The sequence below is a fragment of the Nicotiana sylvestris genome, chromosome 5, assembly GCF_000393655.2.
Source record: "Nicotiana sylvestris chromosome 5, ASM39365v2, whole genome shotgun sequence".
In the NCBI taxonomy this organism is placed as follows: Eukaryota; Viridiplantae; Streptophyta; class Magnoliopsida; order Solanales; family Solanaceae; genus Nicotiana; species Nicotiana sylvestris.
Window position 1 is genome coordinate 12,078,205 of NC_091061.1, and position 17,054 is coordinate 12,095,258.

The window sequence follows — 17,054 nt, forward strand, 5'->3', positions numbered from 1 at the left end:
AAGAGTATTTGACCATCCTTCAAACGCTCCCCAAAGTCACCTTTCTAAACTTGTTCGACAGATCCAATTATCGAGCAGTTATTGTAAGCATCCCAACCCTTATTTTTTGTTTTTGAAAGCTAAAATTACTTATTTTTGCTCTTCTTTATTTCTACCTTTAGATATCTGTTGGGTTGATGGCGTTCCAACAGTTTGGGGGAATTAACGGAATTATTTTCTATTCGAAGAAGAAGTACTATATTAAAGTGTATCCAACCCCTTTGTCGTCGTCAACCCTCTTCGGTTCCGATTCTTCTTCCTCTTCTTAGCACCACCATGGAGACGAGCACGAGATGAAGAGTCGACTCCTTCTGGATGTTGTAATCGGTTAGGGTATGGCCGTCTTCAAGCTGCTTTCCGGCGAAAATCAGATGTTGCTGATCTGGGGAAATCCCTTGAACATAGACGACGGAGTTTGGGGCTGAGCAATTTGAATTTTCTGTTAATATTTCAATGTATCTCGAGTATTTCCTTGTATTCATTGTCTTTTTTTTATTGTACGTCATTATATCTCGTTGTATTCCATGAATGTATTCATATATATTTTTTAATTAATATAATTTATGTATTCAGATGTATTATATAATTTCTCTGAAGATTGCTATATTTTGGGGTATTTTTCGGTTGAGAATCTTTTTTATAACTGAAAATACAAAATTTGTGTGTTATAATTGAGTTTGTTGAGTTATATTAGGAGTCTATTATGTTAATTGATTCACTTTCCATTTTAAAACAGTGTAATCCCCTGTTTCACGCCGTAAATACAGTCGAATACAATAATCTGTCCAGTTGTAATCCCATGTTTCACACTATGAATACAGTCGAATACAATGACTGATTAGTTGGACTTCCCTGATTCACGCCTATTTTTGCTATTGTATTCATGAATACAGTAGCTTAAATACATCTAATACATCTTATAACAACAGAAAACGTATCTACAATCCGTAATATAGCAAATGGTATTTATAGATAGTTAATTACCACTAAAAGATAGTGCTTTATGAAAACTTCTCTTAATTGTATTGATTACCTATTACCATGAGAGAAATTCAAAAACAACCAGATTTATAAGTGGTCAATCAAAAAAAGTCACAGTGTCAAAAGTAATCAAAATTTAGCCACTTTTCATGTAAAGATAAATCTGAACGAAAACACTGTTCAAAATCCGAAAAAATATTCCAGTATAATATACTGGAGTTCCAGTATAATATACTGGTCCAACATAATATACTGGAGATTGGAGCACCGATATACTGGAGATTGGAGCATCGGTGCTCTAATCTCCAGTATATTATCCTGGAACTTTCTGCGTGTTGGAGTTCCAGCATAATATGGTGGAAGTTTATACACAGGTGCACCGATCTCCATTATATTATACTGGAACTTTCCGTGTTGCAGCAAAATAGTGGCTATTTTTAATGACTTTGCAAACGCTGGCTATTTTTGAATGACCAGTCCGAAAACTTGCTAGCCCGTGCTATTTTAACCATTACCATAGATAGTCGTAACTGACATACTTATAGCTATAGATTCCTTGTATCTGCTCAGATTCCCCTTCCTTATTTACTTATGATTCATGTATCTTCCCTTCTTTTTCACTTCCATTCACTTCGTTCATACCTCTTCTTTGATAGGTGTCATGCCCGGTCCTCTTCTCTGTATTGTCTCATGGGTGTTTCTCCCGCACCTTTCTTGTATTATTAATTTCATTCATTGAAATCATCACTTGTCACCGTACTGTTAGTTCCACGTGTAATATCTTTTTTCCACCAATAGATATTAATTGTTGGTATACATAGCAAAAAAGACTAAATATGTACACACCGGGTCGATGAAGCTTGTTGGTATGTGAAAATGAACCTAATATTTTCGGTATAGAGCATAAATTTATGCGTAAAAATTTATAAAAATTACAATAAGTAGTAAATAAACTTACAACTTAAAAAATATAATTAATTCAATATTAAAAACTTTAAAGCGTGAACTCATTGAACTTAAATATTGGCAGGCGTAATAAATATTAATGATTAAAAGAAAAGTTAGTTTTCAATGATAGTATTTCAATAATTCTATTGATTGAAAAAACCCCATATCTGAAAGGAACAATTGAGTTGCTGAAATTAACCAATATAAATGATAAAAATGAAGTTTCTCCCTTCTGTCTTTTGGAGCAATTGTTTTAACAACAAACTTGAAAATGGAACCCTTTGTCTGGCAACCTCTTGGCTTCTTTCTTTACAATCAATTCAGGCTAGTGGCTGATCCTGGCTTTCGTCTTGATAATATTTTTTCTTGTTCACTAATAAATCGACTAATTAAACACGTGTTTCTATTATCAACTCGATCCTCCGATTGAATCGGGGGCAAACACCTACGAAAATATCGCTTGAACTTTTCAGGCCCCCATGTGCAGATAGACTGGCTGATGGTCCTCTTCTTAAGATCCTTGCTCAGCGAGAGTTGATGTGCTCCATTTGATCCGGAGCTGCTATTGAGTTTTGGTACGATACTTATATATATATATATATATATATGACGGGGTCGAGTCTCATCCTTTATACTGTTGTACACTGTATAAGAGGTCTATAGACAACCATGTGTGGCCTTCTCGGCTTGCCCTACCGTATATGTATATATATATATATATATATATATATACATACATATACATATGTATGTCTTTTGGGCATATTTTCCTGCGTATGTTATTCACATGAATCAGTAGTTTATTGACAGACGTTATGCATGACCTACACTTATTTCATGTTTACATCTCAAACGTATGCTTAGGGTGTCCAACATGTAGAACTCAGACACTCGTCATGGCTCATCGGTTTGGGTCGTGACAAAAGTGGTATAAGAAAAAGCTAAGATCACCTGAATACAACACGCCTGAGATGTACAAGAAGAAAAGATGTTCCTACGATAATAGGTAAATAGCTAAAATCTCACACTTTCAATTGTAATGTTTAGAATTTGTATACGGTAAGAATCAAGGAGACATGATTTCATGAGCTTGGGGTTATGCCTCGAGAGTGAACCTGTATCGAAGCAATTTCGAGCTCGAGGAACGTGAAGACCGAGGAATCGAGATCAGGCTAGATCAACGTTGCAGTAATAGAATCACGCAATAGCCGCAATCGGCCATCAATTCCGGCAAGAATCTCGGAACCGGTAGAACCATTAACAGTTAATGATATCAATCATGTATTTTACTTCCGAAATTAGAGTCATACCTTATTTAGGATTCTTCTACTATATAAAGAGGGATCCTATTCATTTGTAAAGCAAGAACAAAATTATCATCATACATGAGTTCTTGATTACACTTCTACTGAGATATACAAACACTCTTTTATTCGTTCTTGTCTCTTTATAGTTCTTATTGCTCATACTAATATTGTTGCTCTTACTGTTCTTGGTATTTAATCTCGAGTCTAATCCAGGTCGGGGTCAATAACTTGCAATTACACGGGTTTGATCCATTTAAATCACTTCATTCCTTTATTTATTTAGCTACTTATCATTTGGCATTGAATTAGATCACGTATCCTTATAACCACATTACAAGTTTAATTGTTACTCGTGTTTCAAGGTAACCAGTTTGGCGCTCATCGTGGGACTAAGGATAATAGTGATTGTTTAGTGTTAATTCGTATATAACACACTATTTTACACTTGTTTCTTGTCAAGAACTTTATTTTCAAGTTAAATCATGTCAAACTCACAAAACACAACTACGCATGGTGACAACGGTCTCGGACTCCACGGAGAGAATGAGAATGTTATCTCTCTAGGAATCGAGGTGCCACATGCTAACCTCGAAGGTGCATCGCCCGTTGACCCGGTCGATGTTAGTTCGCATATTACTTTAAATGCAGATTTAGGTGGGGACACCAATGGAAGCGTACGCAGAAAGGATCGAACTGACTATCGAGGTACTCAGGGTAGAGGAGACGAAGGTGTCAGTCTCCAAGTTATATTTGAAATGTTGCAAGCCCAACAAAACGTCATTGCTCAGTTGTAAAATCAACATAGGACACCAAATAGGGTCGAACAAGAGGCTACTCATCATACCGAGCCAGTGCCTGAAAGGTCAGGGGATAATACTTCTACAACCGACCCTGCTATAATGAGAATGCTCGAGAAGCTTACTAAGAGAATAGAATCGAGAGAAAATAAAATCGAAGCCAACGACAAGAAGGTGGAAACTTATAACTCTCGAGTTGATCAGATACCGGGGGATCCTAAAGGGAATAAACTCCAAAAAGTTTGTGCAAAAACCATTCCCTCCAAGTGCGGCTTCAAAGTCCATACCAAAGAAGTTTAGGACGCCTGATATACCGAAATACAATGGGACCTCAGACCCCAACAAGCATGTTACCTCTTATACGTGTACTATCAAAGGAAATATTTGGAAGACGATGAAATTGAGTCAGTATTGCTGAAGAAATTTTGGGAGACCCTGTCGAAGAGAGCTATACAACTTGCCACTGAACTCTATCGACTCGTTCTCCATGTTGGAAGATTCATTTGTAAAGGCACACGATGGAGCTATAAAGGTTATAACGAGAAAGTCAGATCTTTTCAAGGTACAGTAGAGGGATAATGAGATGCTAAGAGAGTTCGTATCTCGATTCCAAATGGAACGTATGGAGTTGCCGCCCGTTACCGACGATTGGGCTGTTCAGCCTTTTCACCCAGGGATTAAACGAGTGGAGTTCGATCGCATCGCGCCAACTGAAATAGAATTTGGTAGAGTACCCGGTTGTGACTTGGGGAGATGTTCACAACCGGTATCAATCAAAGATTAGAGTCGATGACGATCAACTGGGAGTCCCCTCTGGTTCAATGCATCCTAATCGGTCGACAAGAAGAAACCAAAGAGATATTGATAGATAATCAAGAGCGAGTAAAGATCGGTATCATCGATATGCTTCAGAAAGAAGAAATAACCATCCAGGATGTAATTCTACCCCGAACGAACAGAGGGGTAACCAAGGATAGGGTTCTCGAGGACTCATGAGCAAGACTGGATTCTACAAATATGCGGATCCCACAGAAGCACCCAGATTATTGGAGTACAATTTCAGCGTCGATGCCTCGGGTATCGTATAGGCCATCGAAAGGATTAAAGACACTATGTGGCCCAGACCTATACAAACTGATCCTTCTCAAAGGAATCCAAACTTGACATGCAAATACCATGGCACGCATGGCCATAGGACCGAAGACTGTAGACAGTTGAGAGTGGAAGTATCTCGATTATTCAATGAGGGTCATCTTCGAGAATTCCTCAGTAATAGAGCCAAAAATCACTTCAGAGAAAGAGTCGCCAACAGAAAAAATGAACAAGAAGAACCTCACCATGTTATCCATATGATCGTTGGGGGGGTCGACGTCCCACAAGGACCTATATTCAAACGCACAAAAGTATCGATTACAAGAGAAAAACAAACCCGAGACTATATGCCCAAAGACACCCTTACATTCAACGACGAAGAGACGAAAGGCCTCTCTCAACCGCACAACGACGGCCTAGTAATTTCTCTTTTGCTAAATATAATTCAAGTTAAACATGTTTTCGTGGATCCAGGTAGTTCGGCGAACATAATCAAGTATAGGGTCGTAGAGCAACTCGGCCTGCTAGATCGGGTTGTACCTGCATCCCGAGTCTTAAACGGCTCCAACATGGCTAGTGAAACAACAAAGGGGGAAATAATCCTACCAGTGAACGTGGAAAGGACCATTCCAGACACACAATTTCATGATATCGAAGTAGATATAAGGTATAATGCTCCTCGGAAGGCCATGGATCCACAACATGAGGGCAGTACCGTCGACCCTTCACCAAATGATGAAATTCCCAACAGTGGATGGTGTGAAAATAGTTTATGGGGAACAACACGTTGCGAAAGAGATGTTTGCAGTCGATGAGGTGATGCCTATATCAGTACCTTCGACCTTAGAAAAGTCAAGAATCAAAGATAAGCAAGCGGCCAAATAGCAATCACCGTCCCCAGCCTCGACCGAATTGAATAAGCAGGCAATCGAAGATGATGAAGAGGATTTTCTCACTCCTCGAACTTTTGTCATCCCCAAAGAATCGGATGCAACCAAGCTAACGGTCGAAGAGCTGGAATAGGTGATACTCATCGAGTATCTAGCCGAACGTAAGGTATACCTAGGAACGAGGTTAACCCTCGAACTCAGGAAAAAACTTATTCAATTTCTTATTGATAACATGGATTGCTTTGCATGGTCCCATTTAGAAATCCCACCAAAGATCACAACTCATCGGTTGAGCCTGGATCCCAAGTTCAGACCGATAAAGCAAAAGAGAAGGCCTCAGTCCGAGGTTAAGCACATCTTCATAAAGGAAGAGGTAACTAAACTTCTTAAAATAGGGTCCATTCGGGAAGTCAAGTATCCCAAATGGCTAGACAATGTAGTCATAGTCCCCAAAAAAGGGAACAAAGTTAGAATGTATGTAGATTATAAGGACCTGAATAAAGCATGTCTGAAAGACTCTTTTTCTTGCCTAACATCGATCGAATGATCGATGCTACAGCCGGCCACGAGGTACTTACTTTTCTCGATGCCTATTCTGGGCACACCCAAATCTAGATGGATCCAGTAGACCAGGAAAAAACATCTTTTACTACTAAGTACGGAACTTACTGCAATAATGTAATGCCTTTCGGGCTAAAAATGCGGGAGCTACATATCAACACCTAGTTAACAAGATGTTCGAAGAATAGATAGGAAAATCAATAAAAGTTTACATTGACGACATGTTAGTTAAGTCCCTGCGCGTAGAGGACCATTTGACTCATTTGCTGGAGACATTCAAAATCTTGAGGAAATACAACATAAAGCTTAACCCTGAAAAGTGTGCCTTCGGGGTCGGCTGGGGTAAAATCCTTGGCTTCATGGTGTCAAATTGAGGGATCGAGATTAATCCCGACAAGATCAAGTCCATCAAAGACACCATCATCGTGGATAGTGTAAAAGCCGTTCAGAGGCTAACCGGACGGATAACTGCCCTAAGCTGGTTCATTTCGAGGTCGTCAGATTGGAGCCACATCTTCTTTTCTTTACTTAAAAAGAAAAATGATTTCACATAGACTCTAGAGTGTCAGCAAGCATTGGAAGAATTGAAATGGTATTTATCGAGTGCACCTTTGCTCCGCACCCCAAAGGCAGATGAGAAGTTATACCTATATTTGGCGGTTTCCGAAATAGCGGTAAGTGGAGTATTAGTGCGATAAGAACAAGGTACTCAATTTTCAGTTTACTACGTGAGTCAAACTTTAGGAAATGTTGAAACCAGGTATCCACACCTAGAAAAATTGGCACTTGCATTAATAAGCGCGTCTAGAAAACTAAATCCATATTTTCAGTGTCATCTCATATGTGTTATTACCATATATCCCCTTCGGAATATATTGCACAAGCCCGAGTTATCGAGTCGATTGGCCCAATGGACCGTCGAACTTGGTGGCTACGATATTGAGTATCAGCCCCGAACGACCATCAAGTCTCAAATATTAGCAGACTTCGTGGCACACTTTTCACCAACCCTTGTACCCGAGGTGGAAAAGGAACTTCTGCAAAAATTAGGTACAACATCGGGGGTATGGATCCTCTTCATGGACGGAGCCTCGAACGTGAAAAGATCCAGGATTTGTATTGTTTTAAAACCGCCTATGGGCAATGTTATTAGACAATCGATTAAAACTGCTAAATTGACTAACAACAAGGCCGAGTATGAGGCTATGATTGCAGGTCTCGAACTAGTTAAATCTTGGGAGCGGAAGTCACTGAAGCTAAATGTGACTCTCTACTGGTAGTTAACCAGGTGAACGGAACCTTCGAAGTTCGAGAGGACAGGATGTAGAGGTACTTGGACAAGTTGCAGGTCACCTTACACCGCTTCAAAGAATGGACTCTACAACATGTACCTCGGGAACAAAATATTGAGGCCGATGCACTTGCCGACTTGGGATCGTCGGACCACAAAGACGAAATTGGCTTGGGGACTTTCGTTCAACTCTCGAGGTCTATAATCGAGGAAGGACACGCCGAAATTAATTCCATAAGCTTAACTTGGGATATGAGAAACAATTATGTTGAATACTTGAAAAACGAGAAACTATTGTCGGATCCCAAGGAATTGAGGACCTTACGAACTAAAGCAGCTCGTTTCACATTAAACGAAAATGGAACATTATACAGAAAAACGTTCGATGGTCCATTGGCAGTATGCTTGGGGCCGGGAGATACTGGCTATATTTGCTAGAAATCCATGAAGGCACTTGCAGAAACCATTCTGGCACCGAGTCATTAGTCCGTAAGGTCATCAGAGCAGGATAACTATTGGAATAGCGTGGAGAAAGACTCTAAGGAGTTCGTTCGAAGATGCGACAAATGTCAAATGTTTGCACCAATGATTCACCGGCCCGTAACAGCTTCACTCGGTCCTATCTCCATGGCCATTCATGAAATAGGGAATGGACATCGTCAGTCCTTTTCTATCAGCCACAAGTAAAGCTAAATTCATACTCCCTCTGTTCCAATTTATGTGAACATATTTCCTTTTTGGTCTGTTCCAAAAAGAATGACCCCTTTCTAAATTTGGTAACAATTTAGTTTAAACTTACAATTCTGCCCTTAATGAGAAGCTTTTATAACCACACAAATACTCTGGGGCCCCTTTTGCTTTGTTTAGGACCACAAATTTCAAAAGTCTTCATTTTTTCTTAAACTTCGTGCCCAGTCAAACAGATTCACATAAATTGGAACGGAGGGAGTACTATTTATGACTGACTATTTCTCTAAATGGGTTGAAGCACATGCCTCGAGAAAGTTAAAGATAAAGAAGGGATTGACTTCATATGGCTTGCATGTCGTTTCGGGATACCTGCGGAGATAGTGTATGATAATGGCAAACAAATCATCGGCAGTAAGGTAACAAAATTCCTCGAAGATCACAAAATAAAGAGGATACTATTGATGCCATATCACCCTAGTGGAAACGGACAGGCCGAATCAACGAATAAAACTATCATCCAAAACTTGAACAAAAGGCTAAACGAAGCCAAAGGGAAGTGGAGAGAAAAATTGCCCGAGGTTCTATAGGCATATCAGACAACATCAAAGTCCAGTACCGGAGCAACTCCGTCTTTTTTAGTCTATGACTCCGAAGCCTTAATACCAGTCGAAGTCGGAGAGCCCAGCACTAGGTTTTGACATGGAACAGAAGAATCAAACCACGAGGCAATGAATATTAGACTCGAGTTATTAGATTAAAGACGAGAAGCAACACTCGTTCGAATGGCCACCCAAAAGCAACAAATCGAGAGGTATTACAACAGAAGAATAAATCTTTGACACTTCAAAGTTGGGGACTTGGTCTTAAGGAAAATCACCATCAATACTCGAGACCTAATGAAGGGAAACTTGGTCCTAACTGGGAAGGACCCTATCAAATCCTTGACATAGTCGGGAAAGGATCTTACAAGCTTATAACAATAGATGGTGAGCCATTGTCGAATAATTGGAACATATCACTCCTCAAGCAATACTATTGCTAAGGTATCCGGTCCGAGAAATCGAGAACTCTGGTTTTAAAGTACGCATTGCACTCTTTTTCCCTTAGACTGGTTTTTATTCCCAATGGGTTTTTTCGGCAAGGTTTTTAATGAGGCAACAACTATGTGCTACCTGGGGATAATTCAACAGTATCTAAGGCTTCTTTGCAATCAACCTCGAATATTGGGGGGCATCACCCTCGGATGTTATGTAAATGGATCTCAATAGGAAGAATTTTGTAATGGGCCAAACGGTCGAATGAACCGTGTCCATATAGATTAGCCGAGTCCCGACAATGAAACATGTACGCATGTATGAATAATACAAAGAAACAATCTCTTTTTTCTCAAACATCCCGTGTTTGAGGTAGAATTTCTATTATACGAGTCATGTACTTATGATCTATTATGCAAAACTGACACTTATGAAAATGGCCTGAGGGCCAACTGCAAACATACCACGAACTTTCAAGGACTACCTACTCGAGCTATCTAAGTTCGAAATCATAAGACCTCAAAAAGGCACCCCTCGATGAACGGGCCAAGGCCATCACACTCGAGGACTAACATGTCGAATAAGTTCGAAATATTATTGGGAAACAAGTCCAAGAGATATACCCGAAGGCTACGACCATATTAAAAACTACATATAAAGGCTACAACCGAAATAATGCGGCTCGGAGACGTCCGACTTCCGCCGTAAATTAAAGGCATTCAAATACTTTGAAAAATCGATTAAATAAGGCTACCCTCGGTAAAGCAAATAAAAGAGGGCTTCAATAAAATTAGCCCTCAAATAGTTTAAAGGCTTTGATAATATCAACCTTCAAAAAAGCCTCAAGAGATATTAAATTATCTTAACACAAACAAGTTAAGGAAAAATTGGGTGCCGATCGTTGAACCCTCGAAAAATCCAACGAGTACGAAAAACACATGCTAAGTCATAGAAAATTTTTCACTAAGTCTTTTAGCCAAAAAGAGGGGAAAATTATAGTCGTTTTTAGAGGCGGAGTTGGCCCAAAGAGCCTAAGGGCCGACCTAAAAGAGCCTAAGGGCCAATATAAAATAGCCTAAGGGCCGATCTAATAAGCCTAAGGGACAATACAATTAGAGTTAGAGACCTCACTCTCGATCAAATCGAATCCAAGGGTTCGATTATTACGAGCTTAAAACAAACGACTAACTACAACTCAAATATTTACATAAAAGGTATAGCGGTGAGCTCGAAAACTTAACAATCATTGATAAAAACTTAAGGGTTTGTCCTATCATATTAAAACTATTCGAGCTTGGTTATTTGAGATAACCCACCTGCCAGTTCAAAACAAGCCATCCCCGAGACGAGTTCTCAAATGAGTTTCGGACTCGAGGACTCGCCTTCGTAACTCGGGGACTTGCCCTCAGAAAAACAAAAAACCTAAGGGTTTATTTTGACCACGATTGAACTAAAATAATAAGAACTTTTCAACAAAAACAATTAAACATACGAAGGCATAAAAAAAGGCATCAAGGAAAAATTTCTCGTAATATTCAAAAAATATATGTACAAAGGGCCAATCGGGGCCTTACAAAAGAAAAAAGAAAAATGAAGTTATGACCTAGTTATGATCAATGGTGACCTCATACCTCTTGCAGAAGTCAAAGATCACGGGGTCGACGGGACCCAATGTGAAGGGGTAAGTGTACACACTCAAGAACCCTTTCACATGTGTGGTGATGTTCTCTTCAGGCGTAGGAATTTGCACCACCACCTCTGGATCCCAATTGCAGTCCTTTTTCATGGCCTCGACATGGCCCTCGATAATTGAACACATATACACCGACATATGTTCGCATCGGCCCGCCACCGATAAAGGTTTATCAACCTTAAAATCAGTTTTGAGGACATAGGGACCAAGTACGTATTCATGGATGGCCGATTCTACCTGCGTTTTATGGTCGGCCGAGAAGAAGAAGATGGAGCTTTCTCCTTCTGCAGTACCATTTTAGAGGTCTTCGCCATTTACGTATGAGTAGGGAGTAAAAAGAAGGTGTAGAACTGGCAGCTCCGGTGGGAACAATGGTGGTTTGGTAAATGGCGATAAGAGGGAACCAAGAAGGTTTGTGAACTCAAGGGTTTATGATGAAACAAAGTAAAGTTTGAATCTATTAAGGAGTTGGTATTTATAGATCTCAAACGATGGTTCGGTGTCACTAGTGGCCGACCAGCGACTGACAAGCATTAATAGTCCTTGGGAACTGAACCGACTGTAAGTTTCGGATACATCAGTCACTTATGTCACGAGGAAGACATCATGACCAAGGTATCGAGGAATCAAGGGTTAAATCGTTTCTTGTTCTTCCATTTTAAGAAACACGGGGACTATATGTATACTGTAAAAATTAAGGAGACCCGATTTCATGAGCTCGGGGGTATGCCTTGAGAGTGAACATATATTGAAGAAAGTTCGGTCTCAAGGAACGTAAAGACCGAGGAATCAAGATCAACGTTGCAGTAACAGAATCACACAATATCCGCGATCGGCCATCAATTCCGACGAGAATCTCAGAATCGGTAGAACCATTAACGGTTAATGATATCAATCATGTATTTTACTTCCGAAATTAGAGTCATACCTTATTTAGGATTCCTCTACTATATAAAGAGGGATCCTGTTCATTTGTAAAGCAAGAACACAATTATCATCATACATGAGTTCTTGCTTACACTTATATTGAGAAATACAAACACTCTTTTATTCGTTCTTGACTTTTTATAGTTCTGATTGTTCATACTGATATTGTTGCTCTTACTGTTCTTGGCTTTTGATCTCGAGTCTAATCCAGATCGAGGTCAATAACTTGCAATTACACGGGTTTAATCCATTTAAATCACTTAATTCCTTTATTTATTTAGCTACTTATCAATTGACATTGAATTAGATCACGTATTCTTATAACCACATTACAAGTTTAATTGTTACTCCTGTTTTGAGGTAAACAGAGTTGAACATTAGATCTTCCATCCTAATTCCCGACCTCCACAACTTCCTATCCAGTGACGTCCCTCTACCTCTCTTTATACCTCACATATTCAACCTCGCGCACCTCCTCACCAGGGTGTCAGTACATCTCCTCTTCACATGCATGAACTATCTCTGCACGGGTGCCACCCTCACCTTATACCAAAGATCTATGTTCCTGACCATATCCTTCCTAGTATCCACACATCAATCTCATCATATTCATTTTTGCTACTTTCATTTTCTAGACATGAGATCCTTAATGACTACTTCCTCCATCTTAATTCATTGCGGAGTTTATTAAAGAATAATTTCTTAAGCTTATATTGCCACACCTTCCTAGTATCATTAAGTTAAAAAATAATCTAAATTAAATTATTTTTAAATATAAAAAAAATATCACTATACTAAAAATGAAAAAATAACATTCAATATTGAGTTTGGACTTTGGAAGATGTGTGGTCCATATAATTTGGTTAAATTAAGAAAAGGCAGGTTAGTTTCCCAAAACCAAAACCATTCATCCCTTTTTTGTCGGTCCACATATATATTACCCAACATTCCCATACATTTGAAATCTCTGTCACACACACTATCAAACACCTTGCTCTACGTCATTTTCCGGCGACGATCCCATTTTCCGGCGATTTCCGGCCGTAGGGAACAGAAACATCCCCGTTCCCTTCGCCCTTTGGATCAGAGCTTCGCAAAATCATGAATCCCGAATAGTAAATTCTTATACCTTTTTGTCTCTTTGAATTACATTTCTAGGGTTTGTTTTATTATAAATTTTTTGTCTTTCTTGTATAATGCGATTGAAGGCTTGATTTCTGCTTGGGTTGTGGTAGTTTTATTGTCGAATTTGCTTATTATTCAATTGAATTTTGTATTTAATGTTTTGCCCTTCAGATTCATGAAATTTAGTAAATTACTTTTTTATAGGTTGTAGAATTGATCTTTTACTCTGATCTTTTCAATTTGATGATTTACGAGATTGATTGGTAACATTTTGGTTTTAACTTTTTGCATAATATCCCAATCGATCTGGAAAAGGGGAAGAATATAAGCACTATATGTGCACTGGTTTACCTGGCACTCGGCACTCGTGCTTGTTGGCTGTAGTAGGCTGCCCTGTGGATTATTCTAGCTACACACAAGTTGACCGGACACAACCATAATCAATTGGCCCAGACACAACCATCGGTGCACTAAGCTCCCACTATGCTCGGGATTCGGGGAAGGGTCGGACCAAATTGCGTCTTTTGTACGCAGCCTTATATACGTAGTCGTAACTTGCATTCTGCAAGAGGTTGTTTTGGTGGCTTGAACTCATGACCTCATGGTCACACCAGCCACCGCAACTTTTTACCCTGTGCCAAGGCTCCCCTCCGGCACACAACATAATAAGAAAATAAGAATTAGCTTAATCACTTTGGACTTAGTTGAGGTGCTCGTTGAGAACTTTCACTCTATTTGATTCCTAAGGATGCAGGATTTATCAATGTTTCACTTGTTTCTTGCTACTCACTAGTTTGCACTTTGACCTCAAAATGCCAGAAGTTTTATTGCAGGGGAGCTGTGGGTTATTTTCTTACAGTTGCCTTAATTACAATCTATCTGTCTACAAGTTCATCATTCTTTTCAGCTCAGGTGGAACTTAATGCTGTTGCATTTTATGCTTTCTGCAGTGACTACTTGTTCAAACTTTTGTTAATAGGAGATTCAGGTGTTGGAAAGTCATGTCTTCTCCTGAGATTTGCTGTAAGTATTTCATCGCACTTAATTTTGGCGTATTTTTAGTTACTCTTGCTTATGAGCTGAATGTTATTTACCTTATTCCGTTAATGGCTGATATAAGCAGTAAAACTAGGAAAGTGTGCAGATTGATTTGTGTGGGAGTGTATATAGCAGCAGACCGAAGTAGCTCCATGTTGCTCTTAATATACTCGGTATCCTATCTAAGCAGTTTTATCATGCAATTCCGGCAGATCTAATTAGTGGTGATGGTCATCGGCTCATTGCTCAATTAGGTCAAGTGCATACTTGTTCTTGGCTATCCTTTTTTATAGTGACAATTTCTTTTTTTGGCTTTTATCTAATGTCAAGGACTGACTTGTCAAGTGCATTTACTTGAGCTATAAGTATTGAGAGTAAGAACTTGCATGTAACGAAGGTTCGCCTCTGCTCTATAGTTAAATATAGATTGTAAGATCAGTTCGTTTTGATAGTTTTAGCAGACATGTTAAACATTTTATAAAGTTTAGCATGATGGCACTGAATTTGAATGTTCTAATATTTTCTTGCTTTGTGTCTTAAGGAACTTGGTTATATTTCCACATCTTGATGTTTTGATTAACTGATTCTTTTCTTCTGCAGGATGATTCTTATTTGGACAGCTACATCAGCACAATTGGTGTTGACTTTGTAAGCCAAAATTCATAGTGAAATTACATACATAACATACTTACAGTCAGTGATGCTCCTATTTTACGTTGCAGAAAATACGCACAGTGGAGCAAGATGGGAAGACTATTAAACTTCAAATTGTATGATTCTTTTTGTCTTCTTTCGTTTTGGTTTGAGGTTTGACATTATTTGTCCCAGGCATTTTCTTTTGGAATTTTAGAATGAATTTTTTAAATTTGAACACAGCCGTTAATACTTTGTTTTAGGATTCCGGGTAGTGTGTAGTTTGCCATGAATTGATTGAACTTTACTTGCAATTTTAGTTAAGATTCTGTCATACAGAGATCAGATGTTCTAGAACTGAGCTATATTCTTTTACAAGTGTACATGATCTGAATTTATGTGCTAGCTTTTGTTCCTATCATTATGCATTTTCAAAGTGAATTTAACGCCCTTGCCTGTGTTACATTTGCCAGTGGGACACTGCCGGACAAGAACGTTTCAGGACAATTACAAGTAGTTACTACCGTGGAGCACATGGCATTATAGTATGTTTCCCTGACCCCTTTTAAAGGAATCAATCATTTGATTTTCAATTTTTTCGCTTGGTAAATTCTGTTTTCCTCAAACCACTTCTTTACATATTCTGGCAGATAACATATGATATAACTGATCAAGAAAGCTTCAACAATGTTAAGCAATGGTTGAGTGAAATTGATCGCTATGCAAGCGAAAACGTTAACAAGCTTCTGGTTGGAAATAAGTGTGACCTAACTGACAACCGAGCTGTTTCATATGATACAGCAAAGGTAGTGATTTTTCTTCTGTTCGTTCTTTTGTCTTTTTAGTGTAATGATTCTCGATTGACCGGAATAGTTCTTGATTCACATACAAGGCGTTTGCTGATGAAATCGGCATCCCGTTTATGGAGACTAGTGCGAAGAGTGCCACTAATGTTGAGCAAGCGTTCATGGCAATGGCAGCTGAAATAAAGAATAGGTATTTTTAATTTGTTAGTCTGGTTTTGATGCAGTTAAGAGTCTGTGAAATAGCATCTCTTCATCCTGTGAAGCTGAATTTAGTTGATATCACCATCTCCTTATTGTTTACTTTGAACATATATACAAAAATATATATTTGGTCAGATATCTTCTTGGTTTATGCCTTTTATTACTTAATACAGGATGGCGAGCCAGCCGGCATCAAACAATGCAAGGCCACCCACCGTGCAGATACGTGGACAACCTGTTAACCAGAAGAGTGGCTGCTGTTCTACTTAGATGTTGGATTCGGCTAAGCTAGATTTGCTTCCAGTGCGACCTTTCCGATTGTGATGCCTTTGTTTTTTATGCTCTGCCAGCTCCAATCTTCGTATCTACCCGTATTGGCCTGTGCAAATCAAAAGAATTGCTATTTTAAGTAGGACTCTTTCTCCCCTTTTGATATTCACTTCACTGGGTTTCCTGGTCAAATTGCAGTGTTTGCAATTCAGTTTCTGCAATATATATCAGAAGTTGGGTTTACTAGATGGGGATGTAATGCTGTTGTACCTACTATCATGTGCTTCAAATAAAATGCTCTGTGATAATACAAGAACATATCCAGTATATTTTTGGTGTGGGTTCTGGGAGGGTAATGTGTATGTAGATACCTTACTCTACCTTGTGGAGGTAGAGTGATATTTCCGATAGATCCTCGGCTCAAGAAAAGCAATTCTCAGAAAAAGAAAAACAATAGTGAAGAAGCCATGTTAAAAATAATGAAGGCAAATAATAATAATAATAATAATAATAATAATAATATTGCCACAAGGAAAACAACAGGTAGTAATAAAAATTGAGGGCTAAAATAATACAAGAATGAAAATAATACTACATATAATATGGAAAACATATACAGTATCCGAGACTAAGCTAAGCTATTTGCTAATCTTCTACCTTAATTATCCGCCTCCGCATTCTCCTAGTTAGGGTCATGTCCTGTGTAAGTTGGAGCTGTGCTATGTCATGTC

General features: G+C 38.9%; 1 protein-coding gene across 1 annotated transcript; it reads left to right on the plus strand.

The window, feature by feature from the left end:
• The first annotated feature begins 13,214 nt into the window (after positions 1 to 13,214).
• LOC104222365 (ras-related protein RABD2a) lies at positions 13,215 to 16,650 on the plus strand. Its single transcript, XM_009773594.2, has 8 exons — positions 13,215 to 13,365; positions 14,326 to 14,398; positions 15,014 to 15,061; positions 15,136 to 15,183; positions 15,520 to 15,591; positions 15,697 to 15,852; positions 15,939 to 16,042; positions 16,227 to 16,650. The coding sequence occupies exons 1-8, from the start codon at positions 13,352 to 13,354 to the stop codon at positions 16,321 to 16,323; spliced, it is 612 nt and encodes a 203-aa protein (XP_009771896.1). The 5' UTR covers positions 13,215 to 13,351; the 3' UTR covers positions 16,324 to 16,650.
• The last annotated feature ends 404 nt before the right edge of the window (positions 16,651 to 17,054 follow it).